General features: G+C 40.0%; 1 protein-coding gene across 1 annotated transcript in view; it reads left to right on the top strand.

Moving 5' to 3' along the window:
- LOC119855246 overlaps positions 1–22,861 on the top strand; it is a 37,252-nt gene that overhangs the window by 365 nt on the left and 14,026 nt on the right. The window contains exons 2-9 of the mRNA XM_043512478.1: positions 994–1,059; positions 13,429–13,562; positions 13,917–13,996; positions 14,534–14,657; positions 14,751–14,877; positions 16,564–16,622; positions 19,348–19,456; positions 21,710–21,901. Of these exons, the coding sequence (XP_043368413.1) occupies positions 994–1,059; positions 13,429–13,562; positions 13,917–13,996; positions 14,534–14,657; positions 14,751–14,877; positions 16,564–16,622; positions 19,348–19,456; positions 21,710–21,901 (891 nt within the window). The remainder of the gene's footprint in view (positions 1–993; positions 1,060–13,428; positions 13,563–13,916; positions 13,997–14,533; positions 14,658–14,750; positions 14,878–16,563; positions 16,623–19,347; positions 19,457–21,709; positions 21,902–22,861) is intronic.

The raw sequence follows: 22,861 nt of genomic DNA on the forward strand, positions 1-22,861 counted from the left end.
AGGAGGCGAGGCCGGGGCGGGGAGAGCAGCGGCTGCTGCAGTGGGCGGGCGAGTTGCGGCGGCGGCCGTCGGGGCTGGCCCGGCTCGTGGGGGGCAGACGCGCGGGGTGCAGCGTTGCCCCCGCGCTGCAGGGAGCGGCGAGGCGGCCGCGCTGGGAGGGGGCAGGTGCCGGGCTGCGCTAAGGGCGGGGGCTTGGCAGGGCGGGGGGGGCTTGGTGGTGCGCCCGGGGCCCAGCCCCAGCGGAGGGAAGCCTCGTTCTCCCCTGGGAGTCGGTGCGCGCAGCCTCCCCGCCCACCCCTTGTGCCCAGCGCCTGCTGCGCGGAGCCTGCCCGGGCCCGCTAGTCTGCACAGAGACAGGCTGCCCCCGGCCCTGGGAGCGGGGCTGCCAGAGCGCTCAGGGGGGCGCCTCCTGGTCCCCGGGAAGCAGCCCGGCCTGATCGCTTGCTTGTTGGGCCATGCTGCTGGCATTCCTACAGCGCCCCACTGCCTGCCCGGCGTTGTATTACTACTCCCACCCCACCCCCCACTGTTCCTCTGATATTCTTGTTAACTGCTGGAATTAGCCTACCTTGCTTGTCACCATGAAAGGTTTTCCTCCTTCCCCCCCCCGCTGTTGGTGATGGCTTATCTTAAGTGATCACTCTCCTTACAGTGTGTATGATAAACCCATTGTTTCATGTTCTCTGTGTGTGTGTGTGTATATAAATCTCTCCTCTGTTTTTTCCACCAAATGCATCCGATGAAGTGAGCTGTAGCTCACGAAAGCTTATGCTCTAATAAATTTGTTAGTCTCTAAGGTGCCACAAGTCCTCCTTTTCTTTTTGCGAATACAGACTAACACGGCGGCTACTCTGATACTCGCTGATTAAAACCCATGGCGCAATCAGCCTCGCAGCATAAAGTGGGCCTTCCACGCTAAACTCAAACATCAGGCTCCCAGGGAATGAGACTTTTCACTGTAATTTCCCTTTGTTGGTGTGCTTTGTCCAATAGGCATCTTCCTGCATAGGGTGTGTCCCACCTCTTTTTCAGTAGAGCGGCTTAACTGCCCTAAAAGAGGTAGGTGGTGGTGTGCCCAGCAGTTATATTTGTTAATTAGCGCCATACATCGTATATAGGTGGCATACTGCTGGCTCAAGAAAGCCAGCTTATGGCTTTCAGAAAGCTAGACTCTTAAATATTAAGATTCCAAGAAGATGCGATCTATAGGTCTCCTTTTATTATTTTGACAGGTTTCAGAGTAGCAGCCGTGTTAGTCTGTATTTGCAAAAAGAAAAGGAGGACTTGTGGCACCTTAGAGACTAACAAATTTATTAGAGCATAAGCTTTCGTGAGCTACAGCTCACTTCATTGGATGCATTTGCTTCCAATGAAAGCTTATGCTCTAATAAATTTGTTAGTCTCTAAGGTGCCACAAGTACTCCTTTTCTTTTTATTATTTTGCGCAGTCACAATCCACAGATATTTGGCACAATTGTCAGTTTAATGCAACTGCTAGTATTTTTTCCTCCAGGCCAGACCTTTGTAGTTTCTAATCCCCTCTGAAGTCTTGTTATATTTAGAGGCTGCTGCTAAATATAGTATATGCTGGAGCCTCCCAGGCCTGGCTTTTGCCTGCTCTATTGTGACCTAGACAGACTGTGACTTTTATCTACTCTGTAAATTGGCTTTGAGCACAGCTTTGCTTTTTCAATATCTGCTTTCCAATATTGTCATCCTCTGTGGGTCATTGCTACAGAGCACTCTGGATCAGTCAGTAAAATGGGTGAAAGCGAACAATTCAGCCACGTGTACGGTCATCATGACAGAACAAGAAGCAAAGGTCTCAAGTTGCAGTGGGGGAGGTCTAGGTTGGATATCAGAAAATATTATGTTACTAGCAGGGTGGTGAAGCACTGGAATGGGTTACCTAGGGACAGAGGTGAAAGCAAGAGCCAGTATAGCATGTCAGACCAGACCGGCTTCCCCAGGCTGGTGCTTTAAAGGTTCCAGGGCTCACTGCACCACCAGAGCCCCAGACCCTTTAAAGAGCCACCAAAGCCCTGCTGCCACTACCCCAGGGGCTCCGGCAGCAAGGCTCGGGTGGCGCTTTAAAGGGCCCGGGGCTCCGGCAGCTGTGGGGAGCCCTGGGCCCTTTAAAGCGCCGCCCGAGCCCCACTGCCGGAGCCCTGCTGCCACCACTATCCCAGGGGTTCCGGCAGTGGGGCTCGGGCGGCGCTTTAAAGGGCCCGGGGCTGCAGTAGCCGGAGCCCGGGGCCCTTTAAATTGCCCCGAGCCCCGGGGCTCCCAGCTGCCTCTGCAGCTGGTAGCTCTGGGGGTGATTTAAAGGGCCCGGCCTGCCTCTTCCGGTGGAGGCCATGCCCCCTGCTTAGGGCTCTGGAGTACCAGTAAGTCCTTTAAGTTACTTTCACCCCTGCTTAGGGAGGTGGTGGAATCTCCATCCTTAGAGGTTTTTAAGGCCCAGCTTGACAAAACGCTGGCTGCGATGATTTAGTTAGTGTTGGTCTTGCTTTGAGCAGGGGATTGGACTAGATGACCTCCTGAGGTCTCTTCCAACCCTAATCTTCTATGATTCTATGATCCACCTAGGAACAAAGAATGGAGACCAAGTTAGAGCATGGAAGAATCTGGCATGGGAAGTAATGACTCTGAAAAAGATTTAGGGCTGAGTAGTCAAGTCACAGTGGGTAATCTGTTAAACATGAACCCCCAGCACAAACACTGTGGTGGTCATGTGATTGTCATAAATTGGCTGGCCCTTTAAGGGTAGCTGAACTCAGCCAGACCTGTCCAGATTAGCTACCCCATCAGCAGCAGCTGGTCCTGATCAGCTGGGTGATGTTTTTAACAGGTCTGAGAGACCTCAGTTTCAGAAAAACCATAAGGAACAAGTTGGGCTCTTGTGGAAGGACTCCAAGAAAATAGCCTGGGAGTCAGTGCTCTATGGCAGACTCAGCAGGCATGTCTTCACTGCAATTAAATACCCACAGCTGGTCCATGTCATCTGATTTAGACTCACAGGCCTGAGGCTATGGGGATGTTAAACTACAATATAGATCTTCAGACTCAGGCTAGAGGCCAGGCTCTGGAAACCTCCCGCTTCAACATTTGTTACAGCAACAACTAAACTCTGTGCATGTCCCCTCTGGAAGCCTGAGTCACACGAATCCCACAGGAGGAAACTGAGGCAGGGAACACCTGTAGCACCACACTTGGCCAGAAGAAGGCACAAGAGGGCAGCTATGCCCCATATGACAGGGATTCTAACATGTATAATCAGTAATTTTGAGAGAGGTTCTTTTACCTCTGTATTTGACACTGGTGCAATCGCTGCTGGAGTCTTGTGTTCAGCTCTGATGTCAGCAATTCAGGAAGGATGTTGATAAATTGGAGAGAGTTTAGAGAAGAGCCCCAACAATAATTAAGAGTGGCAAACATGCCATATAGTGCAAGACTCAAGCAGCTCAACCTATTTAGCATATCAAAGGGAAAGTTAAGGAATGATTTGATCAGTCTGGAAGTACCTACATGGGAGATAGAAATTTGAAAATAGAGAGCCCTTCAGTCTAGCAGACAAAGGCATAACAAGATCTAATGGCTGGAAGTTGAAGCTAAACAAATTTAGGCTAAAAAATAAGGTGCAAATTTTTAACACTGCGGGTAATTAACAGTTGGAACAATTCAACAGTGGATTCTCCATCGCTGGCAGTTTTTAAATCAAGATTGAACTATAGCATATCTTTTAGAAACATCCACCAGGAAGTAATTCAAGGAAGTCCTGTGGTGTGTGTTATGCAGAAGGTCAGGCTAGATAATCACTGTGGTCCTTTCTGGCCTTAAAAGTGTATGAAAATAAAGGGCCTGATTATCATAACTGGTCGTTGTTTCAAGATGTTACATAAATGCCAGATATTTGTTTTCTAGGAAATGTAAATAAATGTGAAGTATATAGAGGACTCAACATGAGCTAGTCCCATTGTCCTTCATGAGAATTTTTGTACCTGGTGTTGGCTCATGTCATCAAAGAGAGAGGGTGTTGTTGTGATCCAGGGGGAAGAACCTATAGGGTAATAATCATGTTCTGTATCAGAACTTGGGCTCATAACTAGTACTTCCATTATAGTGCAAATACAGCTATTGTTCTGATTCAGATAAGATGTCTAGTTTTAATGCTGCACATGGCTACCATATTAAAGTCAGGGCATAGAATTATAGAATATAAGGGTTGGAAGAAACCTCAGGAGGTCATCTAGTCCAACCCCCTTCCCAAAACAGGGCCAATCCCCAATTTTTGCCGCAGATCCCTAACTGGCCCCCTCAAGGATTGAACTCACAACCCTGGGTTTAGCAAGAAAATGCTCAAACCTCTGAGCTCCCTCCCTTTGAAACTAATAAATACCTACAGAAAGGGAAGCACCTCACTGCTTGGGGCAACAGCCCTGTCAGAAACTGCTGTACAGGCTCCAGTGACTTTTGAACTCACGACCCCTAGTTTACAAGGCCAGTGTGCTAACCCCTGAGCTGTGGAGCCAGGTTGTTTTTGCTCATCTTTTATATCTGTCTTAGTAAAGCTTACACATCTCATGCTGCCTCATATAAAACTAGTAGCTTGACCAGCAGTCTGTTGCTCAGTAAAATAAAGTAAAACAGACTGAGGTGTTCACTTCCTGCACTCAGTCACAAAAATGCACAGGACTAATACTGCTTTGTCAAGATCAGAGGTTGATATATTGTTGCTGCCTCCACAGGCATTATGCTACCAGATTTTAACTATTTTTTCAATACTTAGTGAAGCATATGGTAGAGAACACCTTGTATATGAAAGGTGCTGTATGACAGAGGTTCCCGACCTTTCCAGACTACTGTACATTTCACTTAAAAACTACTTGCTTACAAAATCAGACATAAAAATCCAGAAGTGCACAGCACACTATTACTGGAAAAAGTGCTTCCTTTCTCATTTTCACTATATAATTATAAAATAAATCAATTGGAATATAAATATTGTATTTACATTTCAGTGTATAGTATATAGAGCAGTATAAACAAGTCCTATGAAATTTTAGTTTGTACTGACTTTGCTAGTGCTTTTTATGTAGCCTGTTGTAAAACTAGGCAAATATCGAGATGAGCTGATATACCCTGGTTGAGAACCACTGCTATACAAGACCCACACAAGAAAATGTTAGGCCCTGCCTTGCTTCCATTGAAGCCAATGGGAATTTTGCCATTTAATTCAATGGAAGCAGGTCTGAGGGGACTATAAAGAGCAACTTTTGAAAAAAAAGTAATTTAAAAGTGTTTTACTATTTTCAGAACTAAATAGTTTGGAATTACAAAGGCACTTTGATTTCCCTATATCCATATTCCTAACGAAAAAGTATTGAAATAGTAAGAAAATATACTCTTTAATTCTTCTCTTGTTGTGATTTTTTTTTTAAATACTGATGCTCTGATCTTGAAGAACCTGCACTTAAGTCTGGAGCTCTCTTGCAGCATAGCAATGTCTTCAGTATGAGTTGTTCTGACTCTAAATGAACTTCTACAATTGAAAACTGACCTGTCACAGAAACATTTTTTTAAAATCTACCATCACTCAATCTCTATTGAAAGTCAAGTTGTAAGAAGTTCTTAAAAGTTCAGCTCTGAATAATTACAACTTAAACTTACATTCTGTCCTTCATGAAGAAGGATCCCAAAGATGTTTCCAAACTGATTTATAAAAAATGGACCAAATCCTCAACTTGTGAATTTAGAAGCCTCTCACTGGTTTTTTTTGTTTTGTTTTGTTTTTTTAATTGAAAGTCAGATGCACAGGTCCAAGCACAGACTTTAGCTTTACATCAGGGGCGGCCCACCTGAGCCTGAGACGGAGCCAGAATTTACCAATGTACATCGCCAAAGAGCCACACTAATATGTCAGCAGCCCCCCAACAGCTCCCCCCATTCCATCCTGCAGCACCTCCTGCCCGCTGGCAACCCCACCAATCAGTGCTTTCCGCTCCCTCCCCATGCCTCCCGCCCGCCATGATCAGCTGTTACACGGTGCACAGGAGACTCTGGTGGGGAAGGGGGAAGAGCGAGGGCATGGCAGGCTCGGGGGAAGGGGTGGAGTTAGGGCAGGGCCTGGGACAGAGCAGGGGGTCGAGCAGCAAGCACTTCCTGGCACATTGGAAAGTTAGCATCTGTAGCTCCAGCCCCGGAGTCCGTTCCTATGCAAGGAGCCACATATTAACCTATGAAGAGCTGCATGTAGCTCTGGAGCCACAGGTTGGCCACCCCTGCTTTATATTGTATGGTTTTCAACCACCACTGAAATGCAGCCACCTGCAGGCAACTGTTTAATAGTGCACAGCAACACTGCAACAATTATGTATAATATATTGTCATATTAAAACTTCTCACAGCTTGACAATGAATATTATTAATGTTATAACTGTTCAGGATAGGAAATGAAGAATAAACTATTCCTAGGGGAAACTTAAGGGAGGCTGAATAGAATTATTCACTTTAAGAGTTGGTTGTTTGGGTAATTCACATATGTGAATGACTTTTTTTTTCTCTGAAGGCTGATTGCAAGACCTTTATTTCAGTCTGAGAGGTTCACAGTAGCTCAGCTAGTAGTTGCTAGAGGGTCCTGAAACCTGCAGTATATTTTTATGTAATTACTTTTTAAAAATATAGTTGTAAAATTATTAATCACACAGTAGTAACACAGAGTGACCCCCCATTGGGGGGGAGGGGCTGACACAGGGATAGAATAGGGATTGCCCAGGCAAATGGCCAGCTGCGTATTTGCACATGGGATGCCTATACGCCCTCTGAACACCAAGAGAAGATTCTCTGTACCAATCCTGCCTAGGCAGGTGTGGAAGATCACCTAGGCACAGCTGCATCAAGTACCCTATGCAACTGGTTGCAGAGGGGCAGCAGCTCATAGAATAGAGTGATAACTTTGAGAGCTGCATTCTTGTGTTGGAGGCTGTGTTTCTACCTTGCATTTCACTTGCCTAGAGCCTAAATGCTTGTGCTTTGTGTGGATGGAGTGAATGCATAATTTGTTAGAACCAAATCTTTGTTTTAATAGTAAAAATGCTATTTTATGGGTGAAATTATACTCTCTATCTTGGATGTACAGCTGTGAAGATGCACTTCTTTTTCACTCAGTCCACTGACTTAATGTGTCATAGGTCAGTGTTATATGAAAAATAGCACATCACTGAGTATTCATACCAAATAAAGAACGTTTACAGAATACTAAATAGTCCAAGCAATCTAAATACAGTTAAGAACTAAAATGTTTCCCAAATGTAGCTTTAATCATTGTAGGTTGAAGTCAATATTAACAGAGCTATACAATTCTACCTTCCCTGTGTTTAAATATGTGTCTGTATATAATTTTCCCATCATCATCATACCTTGTTGCTCCAAAAACATGGCCACGACTTGGTGTTATCACTTAGCTCGTATAGTTCTTCAGGAGTACAGGATGTTGATGGGGGGCACTGCATCAGGCACTGGTCAAAGAATTGCCTAGGCTCTCCACATTCACGTTTGGGCCCTTCCTCAGCTCCTGCTTAGTTGTGTTGCCACCAGTCTTTGCTACTCCGACTTCCGCTCAATTTAGAGTACACATTGTTTTTGTTTGAGGTCTGTGCCTGGAAGAAGTTGTTCTGAAGCAACCAGGTTATTTGTGATATGTGAACTTCTGATAGCAATATCTGGGGAATAACATTTTTTAATTGAAGAGTGCTTTGCAAATAGTCTAAAATTTGCTAAAAATTCTCATGTATTATGTACATAGAACAGATGAGTTAAGTAAAGTCTGACAAGCTATGTCTTTGTACATTGCTGAATCACATAAAATTGATAGTGACGTTAACATATTTAAAAAATCAGTGGGCATGCTGCCGAATAGTGGAATAAAGCATTTGGAAATGATACCCATAAACTGAAGGGGAAACCAGTGAAGAGTTATATTAATCCATTGTTGAGGAGGAGCAATATCTGCGTCAAAGATACAGCTTTTAAGCATCCTATGACGATTGATTTCTAATGCCACATACATGGCTCTCTTGAACATAGATCTGTATGTTTAGATGATTAGCTGTAATAAAAAGAGATCAAGGATTACAGAGGTAAAAATAGAGGCTACTATGCTGCTTAAGAAGAAAATCCCCAAGGACTTGTATCTGTGGCTCACTCGAGCTTGTTTTAATACATAATGCACCATTCAGCTGTTCAGAGTTCTGCTAGAGAAGGCTGCTGAACTGGGTCTCTAAAACAGGAGAAAGTAAAGGCCAATTTTTCCCCCATTCCCTCTTTTTAGGGACTGTTATGTTGGATGGAACTCTATCTTTGTTCTAAGACTGGGGTCTCTCTCTTCTTTATATGAGCAATTTGGAAAATCGCCCTCCTTTTAAAAATAAAATAAAAATTCTGGATGCCAAGAAAAAAAGACAAAATGAATGTCCTGGAAAATAATCCAACTAATCCCAATGTTGAATGGCAGTCTTGGGTACTGCTGCTGAAGATGTTTAAGCAGTCAGATGTGCTTGTTTTGATGGCTGAAATCAACAGCATGTTTGCTAAATTTTTACGATCAGGCCTCCTTTCTTGTCACATCAAGCACTCTCTTTATTTGTGTGCTACTAGTGTTCAGTAGTTGCTAAAGATTGCATTTCAAAAAAACGTCACTGAGGTCTTGATCTATGAAGTACTGACATCAGTGGGAGATGTGTGGGTTTAGCACCTGGCAAGATCAGGCTTGGAATGAAGGTTTTGGGTCAAATTCTCTTCTGTTGCACCCACAAAAACTCTGTTGAAGCCAGTGGGAGTTGCACAGGATTAAATGAGAGGAGAATTTGGCGTGTGATCCTTGTCTCTGTATTTATCTCTGTATATACACAATATTGATCTAGATTTCTGTGGTCAGAGCTCATCTACACTAGAGGTTTTCACCTATGCAGCTACATCCAAATACACCAGTACAAAAAAGATTTATAGTGTAAGCGAGTTCTTGTGTCCAAGCAGGCTAATAATTGATGAGTGGGATTTTTAAAAGCGCTCTGCTTTGTCTTAGTTTTGTTTCTATTGACTTCAAGGGGAGTGCAAGCATTTTTATAAAATTCCACACTATCATGCAGGTTTTGTACAGTAACAGTAATTGTGTATTAAAGCTATAATGCATAAGAAATATCTTTCCCCACAGAATTCTGTGTATTGCTGCAAATGCCAATAGAGATGCGTTGTCATATATAGGATAGATAGAACTAGCTATGGAGTTGGAACAACAAACAGAAGGTACTGTGTGACTTTTGATACATTGTTTACACTACTTGTCTGTCTTAAATGCTAGTAATACAATTGACAATAAAACTACAATTTAGTTTCTTTGTCTATTGCTTCTGACCTTGTATAAGGAAACTCATTTTCACAATTACAGTATTTTATCTCCAGTGCAAACGCTGCAGTGTGGGTTAGGTTTACTGTTGATGGACAGCCTTTCAGTGATGCATTTTATAAACTTTATGGCTTTTGAAACTGCATCTGATGCCCAGTGGAGACTGAAAAGAGACCTTCTCTGAATCAATAAATTGAATAGCTGAGCTTCTCAGAGTCATTGTCTAAAATAAGATGTTTTGGAGTCTTGATTATGTGCTGTAATGCCCACGTTGCATAGATCACAGTAAAAAAGAAGGAATGCGTATTTTGAAAGTATGGGATAAACACAAGATTTTTAGTTAGTTACATCTAACATGAAGATGTTGTAGAAATACAGTGTAACATTGCTAGATAGTTGCGTTTACATACAGTCATAGATTCATAGATACTAAGGTCAGAAGGGACCATTCTGATCATCTAGTCTGACCTCCTGCACAGCGCAGGCCACAGAATCTCACCCACCCACTCCTACAAAAAACCTCACCTATGTCTGAGCTATTGAAGTCCTTAAATCATGGTTTAAAGACTTCAAGGAGCAGAGAAGCCTCCCTCCAGTCACCCATGTCCCATGCTACAGAGGAAGGCGAAAAACCTCCAGGGCCTCTCCAATCTGCCCTGGAGGAAAATTCCTTCCCGACCCCAAATATGGCAATCAGCTAAACCCTGAGCATATGGGCAAGGTTCACCAGCCAGATACCCAGGAAAGAATTTTCTGTAGTAACTCAGATCCCATCCATCTAATATCCCATCTCAGGAGATTTGGCCTATTTACCCTGAATATTTAAAGATCAATTACTTACCAAAATCCCTTTATCCCATCATACTATCTCCTCCATAAACTTATCGAGTAGAATCTTAAAACCAGATAGATCTTTTACACCCACTGCTTCCCTTGGGAGGCTATTCCAAAACTTCACTCCTCTGATGGTTAGAAACCTTCGTCTAATTTCAAGTCTAAACTTCCTGGTGGCCAGTTTATACCCATTTGTTTTTGGGTCAGTGTATAATACAAACATGGATCATCTTCAAAGGCCATATCAGTAAAATAGTGCCCAAGAATAGAAATAGTTCAGTTTTGTGGTCTATTGCCTGAAGATTTAAGCCAATATGCACAATAAAAGGAGCTATTTTACTAAAAGGATTTTTTTTAAACCTGCTGTTGCCCTGGCAACAAGGTGTGCTTCATTTGGGGGAAGGTTCAGGGGTTGCCTCCTGTAGGACTCACCTCATCTTATGAGTAGTAGGGGGAGTCTGGTAAAAATCAGTCCTATTTGGAGCTGCAAGGGGTGGGGGGAAGAATCAAGCTGCCCATAAAAATAGGAGAGAGTCCCCCCCGCGAAAAAGCTGCCCTTCCCTATTCCCTAATTACTGGATCTACCATTGGAAAGTTAGTCCATGTTGAAATGAGGTAGGGAAGGCTTCAGGCCCACTGTCCCTCACCAGGAGCAGTTCTTTTGTGGGATTAAAGGGAGCTGAGAGGTGAATAATAGATTACTGTGGTCTCCTCTCCAACATTCAACCCACTTGCTATTATGGCTTCCACTCTCCAGGAAGAAAACTTCTCTTTCCCCAGAAGAAGCCCTTGGGTTGGGTCACCTCCACTCCAGGTGGGAAGATACTGGCAGGGGGAGCGATGGAATTGGACAGAGGTCAGACAAGTACCCTATAGTACCCTTTGTCAGTGACAGTGTATCGTATCTTCTCAACATGTACAATATTCACCACTGGTACTTGGTTATGAGACCAAGAATTAAACAAAGGGATTTCTTCTAAGATTCCCAAATCAAATAAACTTCAGTGTTTCCCTAGCAGTAGGAAAGTTATCTGGAGGTAAAGAATGTTGATACTTGTATATTTGGTAGGGCTGTCAATTAATTGCAGTTAACTCACACGATTAACTCAAAAAAATTTTTAATTGTGATGTAAAAAATTAATTGCGATTAATCACACTGTTTAACAATAGAATACCAATTTAAATTTATTAAATATTTTGGATGTTTTTCTACATTTCCAAATATATCAATTTCAGTTACAACACAGAATACAAAGTTTACAGTGCTCACTTTATATTATTTTTATTACAACTATTTGTATTGTAAAAATAATGAACAAAAGAAATAGTATTTTTCAGTTCACCTCATACAAGTACTGTAGTGCAATCTCTTTATCCTGAAAGCGCAACTTACAAATGTAGTTTTTTTGTTACATAACTGCACTCAAAAACAAAACAATTTAAAACTTTAGAGCCTACAGGTCCATTCAGTCCTAATTCTTGTTCAACCAATCGCTAAGAGAAACAAGTTTATTTACATTTATGGAAGATAATGCTGCCCATTTCTTAATTACGTCACCTGAAAGTGAGAACAGGCATTCACATGGCACTGTTGTAGCTGGCGTCGCAAGATATTTACATGCCAGATGCCTCTTCATGCTTCGGCCATCATTCCAGAGGACATGCTTCCATGCTGATGATACTTGTTTAAAAAAAATATGTTAATTAAATTTGTGATTGAACTCCTTAAGGAGAATTGTATGTCTCCTGCTCTGTTTTACCTGCATTCTGCCATATATTTCATGTTATAGCAGTCTCGGATGATGAACCAGCACATGTTGTTCGTTTTAAGAACACTTTCCCTGCGAATATGACAAAATGCAAAGAAGATACCAATGTGAGATTTCTAAAGATAGCTACAGCACTTGACTCAAGACAGAGGAATCTGAAGTGCCTTCCAAAATCTGAGCGGGATGAGGTGTGGAGCATGCTTTCAGAAGTCTTAAAAGAGCAACACTCTGATGCAGAAACTGCTGAACCCAAACCACCAAAAAAGAAAATCAACCTTCTGCTGGTGGCATCTGACTCAGAGGATGAAAATGAACATGTCGGTCCACACTCCTTTGGATCACTGTCGAGCAGAACCCGTCATTAGCATGGACGCATGTCCTCTAGAATGGTGGCTGAAGTGTGAAGGGACATATGAATCTTTAGTGCGTCTGGCATGTAAATATCTTGCAATGCCAGCTATAATAGTTCCACGGAAAAGCGTGTTCTCAATTTCAGGTGACATTGTAAACAAGAAGCAGGCAGCATTATCTTCTGCAAACATAAACAAACTTGTTTTTCTGAGCAATTGGCTAAACAAGAAGTAAGACTGATTGGACTTGTAAGCTCTAAAGTTTTACATTGTTTTACTTTTGAATTCAGTTATTTTTTGTACTTAATTCTACATTTGTAAGTTCAACTTTCATGATAAAGAGGTTGCATTACAGTACTTGTATTAGGTTAATTGAAAAATACTATTTTTTTTACAGTGCAAATATTTGTAATAAAAATAATAAATATAAAGTAAGCACTGTACACTTTGTATTCTGTGTAATTGAAATCAATATATTTGAAAATGTAGAAAACATCCAAAAATATTTAAATAAATGGTATTTTATTATTGTTTAACAATGAGATTAATTGCAATTATTTTTTTTAATTGCTTGACAGCCCTAATATTTGGAAAAAGCATAATATTAATCACTGTTCAGTGTCATGTTCACATTTATTATTTCCATTTATAGTGGAAACATTTAAGAATAGATTATAACAGCATAAACATGATTAACAGTGAAATTCATCTTACATCAAAGGTTATGTCCTGGTGAAATACCATGTGACTGCCAGCATTGTTCTACCCGCTTTACAGTGATTACGGCATAATTATACCTAAATCCTATGAGAACAGGATTTAATAGACCATTATAGAAGATCAAACAGAAAGGTTAGATAAGGCATTTTTTTTTTTAGTCCATGTTTACTAGAGGCACCCTTAAATATAAAAACAACCCACAATTTTTTCAAACCCATGATTGAGCTGTGGATGGCCTAGTTAAAGTATGAGATAGTAGAAATTTCTTTCCAAATATGGATTTCTGAAGGCTGTTTTGTTTTTTTGTTTTTTTTTTTTTACTTTAATGACACCACAGCCCTTTTTTTCTCCAGTGGAGTCAGAGGAATATCTTCAGGAAGTCACATACTTCATGTGTATCCTTGTAATCTACCATCTCACGCACTGCAACACATTGTGTTAGCAGGACATCTGGACATAAAGGATCAAGCTTCCAGTGAGCCAAAGGTACATGTTCAGAGTAACAATACAGGACTGGACAAACTTCATATAATTTAGTAACAACCACTAAAATATGTTGTTAAGTGACTACTAATGGAAGGAGATCAGCTGTACATTAAGCATAAGAGACCTCATATATGGGGCATATGTAACATTCTAATTAACCATAATTGTACTTCATACAATTGTAAATAGTAGTAATGTGAAGACGGTATAGTGAAAGTTCCAATGTAACTGCTCTGCATATATAATAGTTCACTAAATGAGAGTCCTATGTGTTCACAAAGTGAGACTTTGCTTTGAGACTTGCAAATGAAAGGCAGTGTAATCCCAAGTATTTTATCTCCCCTCCCTCCCCAGAAAAGAAAAGGTGGCTGGCCTAAAGGGAAGAAAAGGAAACCTCCAAAGGAATTTTCAGCTCCTCGTGCCCCTACAACAGGGTAAGTGTGTTATATAATAGCATTATGTTGTTCAGATAATTTACTGTTCTCTTAATATGCGCTCTTGTATACAGTATATTAAAGCAACTTGGGACTCTGAACTGTAGAGATTTAGAGAATGCTAAAGGCTTTGGGAGTGGTCTCTGAGGGCAATTAAATATTTATAGCTTGGAAATGTTAGAAATCCTCAAACTGCATTTTGATGGACACCTTTTATTAATCCCACCAATACAAAAGTGAAGGGATAAACTGATATGGCTAAAGGGAATGTATTATAGGTTTAGCAGTCATGTGTCCTTGCAATCTATAGGTTAGTGCAGATTTGTGTACCCATATGGGAATTTTTCTTGATAATGATTTGAGGGAAGCTTCATTTAGTCATGTGAGAGTTGTATAACTTGCAGTTCCCTAACTTTATAAAGGATTAACTACCAGGCAATATTTCACATATATATTTCAATATATATGTAAGCACAAATGAATCTTACTAGTTTATGTATTGTTAATTGCTGATATATTGCCCACTGTTGGTATTAGGTATGTAACATTCTTGAATGAGTGGAGAATTAAAACGAAGGCCAAATATCCAGATTTGCCTTTTACTGAAATAACCAAGATGCTGGCTGCTCAGTGGTCTCAACTTTCTCAAGCAGGAAGGCAAGTAAGCCTTTTCATTATCATCTTATAGCTTATATTAAAAGAGGCAGCAAACTAGAAGAGGCATATTATAGCAAGTATTGTATCTCTTTTGCAGAAATATATTAAAGAAGCAGAAAAGGATAAACAAAGTTATATGAAAGAATTGAAAGCCTATCAAGACTCTGAAGCCTATCAAGCTTTCTTAGAGAGAAGAGCAGTTCACAAAGTGAAGACTCTGTGTGGTAAGTTAGAGAATTATAAATGTCAATTATTTTAAAGAAATGAAGGAATATCCCATTCATACCCTAACTAAAATTGCTAGGAAGAGAGTTCTGGGAGACCCAGGTTTTGAAAACATCTCATTGTTACTACATTTTTTTAATTTCATCAGGCTATTAATTATAATATCATAATTATTAAGCCTTAAAATTCAAGGAAAGCAGAGATATATTTCAGAGTAGCAGCCGTGTTAGTCTGTATTCGCAAAAAGAAAAGGAGTACTTGTGGCACCTTAGAGACTAACAAATTTATTTGAGCATAAGCTTTCATGAGCTACAGCGTGTTGAACGTTTCCATTGAAGAAATATTTGGCAATGAGTGTTTATGCAAGTATGTGTGATATTGTAGATTAATAAAAAGGTGCTTTAGTGTCTACATTTTATCTGATTTGCCTTTTAATTACTATTATTTATCATCATCTACTTTAGATTTACCTCCTTGCTTGCCCTTTAAGGCTGATTGTACTTTTAGAAACTGACAGGTTTCAGAGTAGCAGCCGTGTTAGTCTGTATTTGCAAAAAAAAAAAAAAAAAAAAAAAAGGAGTACTTGTGGCACCTTAGAGACCAACAAATTTATTTGAGCATAAGCTTTCGTGAGCTACAGCTCACTTCATCGGCTGCAAACTGACACTTCCTGGAATAAAGTGAAGAAAGGAAATAAATATTGGATTTCTAAAACAGTGCACCTCTTCTTACAAGAGAGGGGAAAGGGGCTGAATTGTCAGCAATTGTCTATCTTTACACCCTAAATTTGCCCAGCGTGTGCCTATTGTTTTTCAATTATGCATTTCAGTGCTTACAGCAGATCCTGTAATTCAAGTTTACAACTCCTTGACCCTGTATTCTGTAATTCAGATTAGAATTTTGGTGTGAGTATTATATCAGTAAATACCGATTGCTAAATAGAATTACTTTAAGTTTCTATTGCCTGTGCAAAGAGCTCTTGAAAGAGACTGGCAATTCATTTTCATTATTGCTTGTATTGCATAGTACAGTAATTTTGGTAGTTATCTTTGCAGTTAACACAGCAAGCTTCTTTCAGCTGGGAGCAGTTCAGTACACTATATTGGCAGTGATGTGACTTGAGCAATTTTAAGAAAAAAAACCTTTGTTAAAGGAATGTCATGCTATATTTAAGATTTTGCTAGGGAGTTGTGAGAGAGAATCTTGGACACTTCCTTTCAAATCCTCTGGAGGAAGAAAGAAAAGGAGTACTTGTGGCACCTTAGAGACTAATGCCACAAGTACTTCTTTTCTTTTTGCGAATACAGACTAACACGGCTGCTACTCTGAAACCTGGAGGAAGAAAATGCTAGAGAGGGCAAGTAGCTATTTTTGAAGATTCAGAGAAGTGTCTTTAAAAAAAAATACACCTTTGTGTAGATCTTATGCTAGTTTGGTGTGCTTTTTAATTTTAATGTGCTTAAAAATCTAATCCCATTGAAGGAAACAAGTATTTTTCCTTTGAAAAAAACCATTAAGAATTTTTATCACATTATAAAAGGATGGTCCCCTTAAGATTACCACTAATATATTGTGGCCAAACCTGGGCACTACTAGACCAGTTATTAGTTGAATTTTTTTTCCAAAGTTGCTTGACTTGTTCTCTGTATTACAGTTAAAATAATAGAACTTGTTTTTTCCATCAGGAACAATATCTCTAGGAAGTAGATCTGAGAATGAAGCTCTTTCTTTGTCAACAATAGATGTAAATACATTGAAACTGTATTTGAGGTGAGAGTGGGAGGCAGAAAGTTGAAAAGTTTTAACTAGTTAATGTCAGATAGCTTATTTTAATAACGACATACAGTGTTGTACTCACACAAAAACTATTCTAAAAAAATGCTAACATCACAAAGTCAAGCACTCAAAAATTAGGAAAGGCCAGAATTAAGATTGTCTTTGCAACTCTATTTCTACCTCCTTGTGTGCATGCATGATGATTAGAGCTTCTGGATTTTGGTTTTAACAGTGCCAATATAAAAAATAAAATGAAATTGATGTTTATCCAATGAACAGCAGAAATGGCTATTTTTATCTACAGTAGAACCTCAGAGTTACGAACGCCCAAGTTACAAACTGACCAGTCAACCACACACCTCATTGAGAACCAGAAGTACACAATCAGGCAGCAAAAAAAAAAAAAAAAATCAGGCAGACCCAAAATAAAAGCAAATACAGTAGTGTGTTAAACATAAACTACTTAAAAAATAAAGAGAAAGCAGCATTTTTCTTCTGCATTTTAAAGTTTCAAAACTCTATTAAGTCAATGTGCAGTTGTATATTTTTGAAAGAACAACCATAATGTTTTGTTCAGAGTTACGAACATTTCAGAATTATGAACAACCTTCATTCCCAAGGTGTTTGTAACTCTGAGGTTCTATCATAACGGCTTGTCTATGTGGACCAGTAATTGTTTATTACAGGGATGTACTTTCTAAAGTGCACTAATGTGTTGTGCATTAACTGTCCTGTGTAGACTCTGTTGGTGCACACTGAAGGTATGTCTACACTGCACACTTCTTTTGGCCACTACATGCTCCCCTGGCACAGGTATAAATAGCTGAATAGATTGTGAGGCACTACATAAGCAAGGAAAGGCATGCCTGAACCCTGTGGCTATGTTCCGTACACGGCACTCTCCTTACCCAAGCATTGCCTATTTTTGCAGTGTGTGTTCCACTGCTGGAGCCTTTTCGCCCCATCCCCTTCCGAGCCTTTCACTGATGTGTAGCTACATGCCACGGTGTGGACGCAGCCTGCATTTCAGTGCGGCGGGTAGCAACACATTCACAACATTCTGCCGCAACTGATGTACAGTCTAGACATAGCCTAAATGTTCCTTAGTGCACTTAATGTAGTGCTATTTGAAATAGTACTACATTAAAGGGAACGATGGAACACTTACAAAGAGATTACTCATACTAGTATATTCTACTGTAGTAAGTAACATATAAAATGTACATTATTCAATACAGTATATACAAAGAGAGAGCCCCGAAAAACCCCAATTTTTGGACATCTGAATAAAACTCAAAAATTGCTAAAAGTAAACTCTTTCAAATGAAATTATTAAACCCTGAAAAACAGAAGCGCTAATTATAATAAATCTTTAATTAAATGATCACATATTACTTTTCCCTTAGGATTCTTCCTCATTCAGTGTACACAATGGACGATGCTCAGTGCATGAATCAGTGTTCCTTGTCTGATTTTAAAAAAGCAAAACCAAATTATTTTACTTGGAATTGTGGCAACTTGAAATCTGCATTCACTTCAACATGGACATAAAGTTGTGACAAAAATTTATGGAAAGTAATTGCACTATTGAATATACTCAGTTGTTTTCAAACGTACTGCTAATAATGGCTTGTAAGTTGTTTTACTCTACATATTTGCCAATAAAGAAACAGGGCCAGAGGATGTTTAAGTGTGTGACCTGAGGCAGGCCATCAAGTTAGCCGAAGAGCTAGGAGTAGAAACCATTTCTCCATACTCAGAGTGCCAATCTCTCTCCACAGGATCAAAGTGACTCTTTACATGGACTATCTTATTCAGTTGTTTTACTATGCATGTCATTTTGTCACACTTAAAGGAACCTCTCTTGGCTGCATTTCTCTATTGTGGCAGCCTACTTTTTCTTATTTCATTCTCCGTTTACATGCCTCAGCGCTAATACTGCACCATCCATTTGGATAACTGTAAGCATCTTTTTCCCATGGGGGCACTTTACACCGGGTTTATGTGTTTTATGGTGACCCACCTTCTGTTTTAGTGACTTCTAACCCTCATTACAGCACATTTATTTATCAGCTTAGTGCCTTGATCAGTAAACAAGAAGACAATAATAGTGCTCTCCTTTGACATTATTGCACATTTCAACACTTCCTTAAAGGAAGAAATAAAACCACTTAGGCCCAAATCCTCTGCACAGACCAAGTAACTTATATCAGTACTGATGATCTCCATGAGAAAAAGTGGAAGGAATCTTGAACCCCAGGCAACAGAACTGCTTTGGGGCTGGAAGCCCATAGGAGGGGGACTAGAAGACTTGAATAGCAGTGGATTCTCCAGCCTCCACTTTCACCCACTGCAGCCTCGAATATCCCCAGAGTGACAGGGCAAAGGAGCTCCCATGATGAAGTCCAGTTAAACAGTATCACTGTCCCTTGCGCCCTCTGTGCCCATGGAGTCAGGATTTGCCCCGAAATAAAAAAAAAAACCCTACATAATTCTCATTGTCTTGTGAAATCTCTTTGTGACCCATGCCTTGATGGGATCTGGTTTGTATTAGGAGCAAAGGAGGTTTCAGGGTTTTTTGGTTTGGTTTGGTTTTTTTGATTCAGTAGGTAATGTTTCTTAATTACTCATTATTTAGCAGATATTGAAAGATCCTTCTAATTCTCACTATTCTGTCTCTTTCATCAAAACAGAGAGATGAAAGCAATGACCTGTATTGTCGGACATGTAACCAGTTTTCCAGTTCTTTTCATAACAAGAAAGAACACCTTATGGGAAAGCAACACGGACAGAATTTAACAGGTAGTATTAAAATTGTATGCTAATCAAGCTAGCTTGCAATTCAAACAGTCTATCAACTGGTAATGGTACTAATATAAGATGGTATACAAATCTAGTCCATTAAATAGCTGGCTCTTAGCCTCTTCATATAGCCTCTTCATAGTTAATATAATCGGTGTCCCATTATAAGACTGATTTTTCTCAAATATATACTTAGTAACTGAAAAAGAAAAATCATGCTTTCACATTTTTCATTGATTGGAATTTGTTTTAATTATTTTTTAATAATTAAGTATATTTAGAAATTAAAAACTTAGTGACTCATTTTTCTTAATAATTTTGTGAGTTTTTAATATTTTGTATAATATGTTTTACAAACAGCAGCTCAGTGACCACACAAAATTCCAAATTATAGAAACTTCGGCTTATACATCAGGCAACTTTCAAGGAAAGGAATAATAAAATGTTCAGGAAATTGCTATTTCTAAAACGAGGCACAAAACTCTATTCTGTGATGACCCTTATCATAGATGACCAAAATAAGGAGACTCTGATTTTTGCTTGTGATGGAGCATGCTTTACTCATCCAGGATTTTCACCATCTTTTCAAATGTACCAAGCAATCTGTTTCATTTTCTCTGACACAGTTTTCTTACAATTTCAGTACTAGTCAGAGAACTGGGATTTTGGTTTCCTACCATTGATAGCTTGGCAAGTACTGTTCACTCCTTCCATTTGATATGACCTAGTCTTTCCACCTTTTAAAAACTGGGAAAATTTGTGTTTTTGTGACATGCACACAAAATAAAAGATTAAAAAATAGTGAATAGGCAATTCCAAAAAACCAAAACCACTTTGATTTTAAAAGGATAAGGGTGTTAAGTGTGAACAGGACACTTGTCTGGCATATCACTTTCAAAACCCAAGCATTTCCTTATTAATCTATTTGCTTTATTTGTGTGTTTGCTTCACATTGTAAATCTTAAAGCACCCACATAATGAACGCATTATCCTTATTGAGAAAAGGAAATGCATATGGCATCGCAACAAAATAATCTTAACTCTGCTAATAATGCTATTGGTTCTACAGTAATTTTAAAAAAACAAACCACAAAACCCTCTAGGGAAAAATAAGTAGTGACGTATGTACACATTAGTGGTATGTAACGCTAAGCTTCAAACAGAAGTCCATATACATATATTTGTACAAAATCAACAATATTTTACTCTTTTTTTACTATTCAAGTACATGTATAGCAGTATTTCCAAGACAGATCAATTATAATTATTATACCAAAAATTTTCTACTGCCAATTGATAAATATATTTAACTGATATGTGTGAGTTTATACTAGAAGATGACCTCTGAAAGTGTGTTTTGAACTTCAGTGCCTATAAAGCTCACCGATTTCAGAGGTACCGTGGAGAGGCCTGGCTGCAGCATGTACAGCCGTGCTCCGAGTATGGGGTCTGAAATCCAGTCTATTAGATAGTTTAAGTGGCTTGTACGATGATAACGTGCTGAAAGGCCAGCTATTCTGCAGAAGCTTTATGTTGGAATCGTCTCTTTTTTCCGTGATTTAACAAAATGTAAATTACTGGCTCAGTTTGAATTGATAACATCCCTTTTACACATAAGTTTTGCTAATCTAATAAATGCTATATAATATCAGATTATTTCTGTCAAAAAAAAAGTATAATCACCAATAAAGGGGATGAGAGGAATACATCACCAGTAAAACATCAACAGCTAACGAGAACATTGTATTTAGGATAAATGACTATTTTTCCCTGTTCTGTGTGTAAGGAAATGTCTAATGCTGTCGCATGGTAACTATTGGTATGTGCCAGGTTTCAGAGTAGCAGCCGTGTTAGTCTGTATTCGCAAAAAGAAAAGGAGTACTTGTGGCACCTTAGAGACTAACAAATTTATTAGAGCATAAGCTTTCGTGAGCTACAGCTCACTTCATCGGATGCACTAAATGCATCCGATGAAGTGAGCTGTAGCTCACGAAAGCTTATGCTCTAATAAATTTGTTAGTCTCTAAGGTGCCACAAGTACTCCTTTTCTTATTGGTATGTGGTGACTGTTTAGTGCTCACCACTGTACCATCTAAAAGTTTTACTTCATATAAAAACTTCAACTATATTCAGACAAATCTTTGTTATTCCAAAAATGTGGAATCTGTTGTAACATCTTTGATTTAAGAAGAAGTGGTTAATTTTTGAAACCCATTTAATTGTTTTATTTTTTTATTTATTTATTTTTTCCAGGAGAGTTTGAGAAAGAAACGGCTGAGTTCTCTAAACATCAGAAACTGCAAGAAGAAAAGGAGGAAAAAGATGAGTCAGAAGAAATAATTGACTCAACAGATGTGTTTCAGTTTGCGGGCCTGACCTCCCAGAAGAACTTTGCTTCATCTGATTTTTGTTTTTTGCAGGAGTTTATCTTCAGACTTCTGAAATGTAAGTTGTATATTCTGAAAAATAAATTGTAGAGAGAAGTCTTTTTTTTATATATATATTAAATGCCATCAAACTGGAGCCAGAGGTGATCCCCATTACTAGGACAATATTATTTGAGGCCCATTACCTCAGTACAGCCTCAGCCTCAGAAGAAATCAGTATCCAGTTCTTCAAAGTCTAGAGTATAGAACTCCTCTACAGAAGTCCAATCTAGTACCTTTGCCTTGCTACTTCCTAGTATTGGCTCATACAAGTGGACGTTGTAATTGAGCTGTCAATTCAGTGGCCTCCCAGTGACTGTTGAGACTGCTACCTCGTTGGCTGCAACAGAGTGCTTATGCCTGATTCCTGCAGGTCAGCAGCCTACATCTGTTCCAAGTAGGCCAGAGGCTATGCTGTGGCTGTCCGTGCTGCCTTCACCCTTGCCTCAGGCTGAGGACACTCATCTGGGCTAGGTGCAGTTCCCCATTGGCACTTTAGTCAGGCTCCATCATCTTTGGGCCTGGTACCAACTCTTTACATCTTCTGGGCTGGTACCAGTCCTCCAAGCCACACTTTACTGGTGGCTAGGAAGCCATCCATTCTTCCTCCAGTATTGCGTCCTTGACATGGATCCAGTTCTTGGTCACCGTGGACCCCTCCTGTTTCCTGGAATACTCTGATTCCTCATCAGACTCCAAGGTAGGCTCTCAGGTATCCTGCTACTGAGAGTCTAGAGCTTCATCACATTCCCATTCCTGCACTCAGACAGGGTTCTGAGAGGACCTTAGCCAGGGATTGGGATGCCTGGGGGGCAGATGTGCCTAGGGCCCAGTCCTATACCAGCGCCCTCAGTGCCCCTACTGGATGCCCGGGGGATGCCTCCAGGTTCCAGATATACTTCATCACTTCCCGATACAAATAGGCTTTCCACGAGGGAGTCATCTCCTGTCAGTACTGGGAGACCTTTCACGGTTGGTA

This window comes from Dermochelys coriacea, chromosome 4 (genome assembly GCF_009764565.3).
Source record: "Dermochelys coriacea isolate rDerCor1 chromosome 4, rDerCor1.pri.v4, whole genome shotgun sequence".
NCBI lineage: Eukaryota > Metazoa > Chordata > Testudines > Dermochelyidae > Dermochelys > Dermochelys coriacea.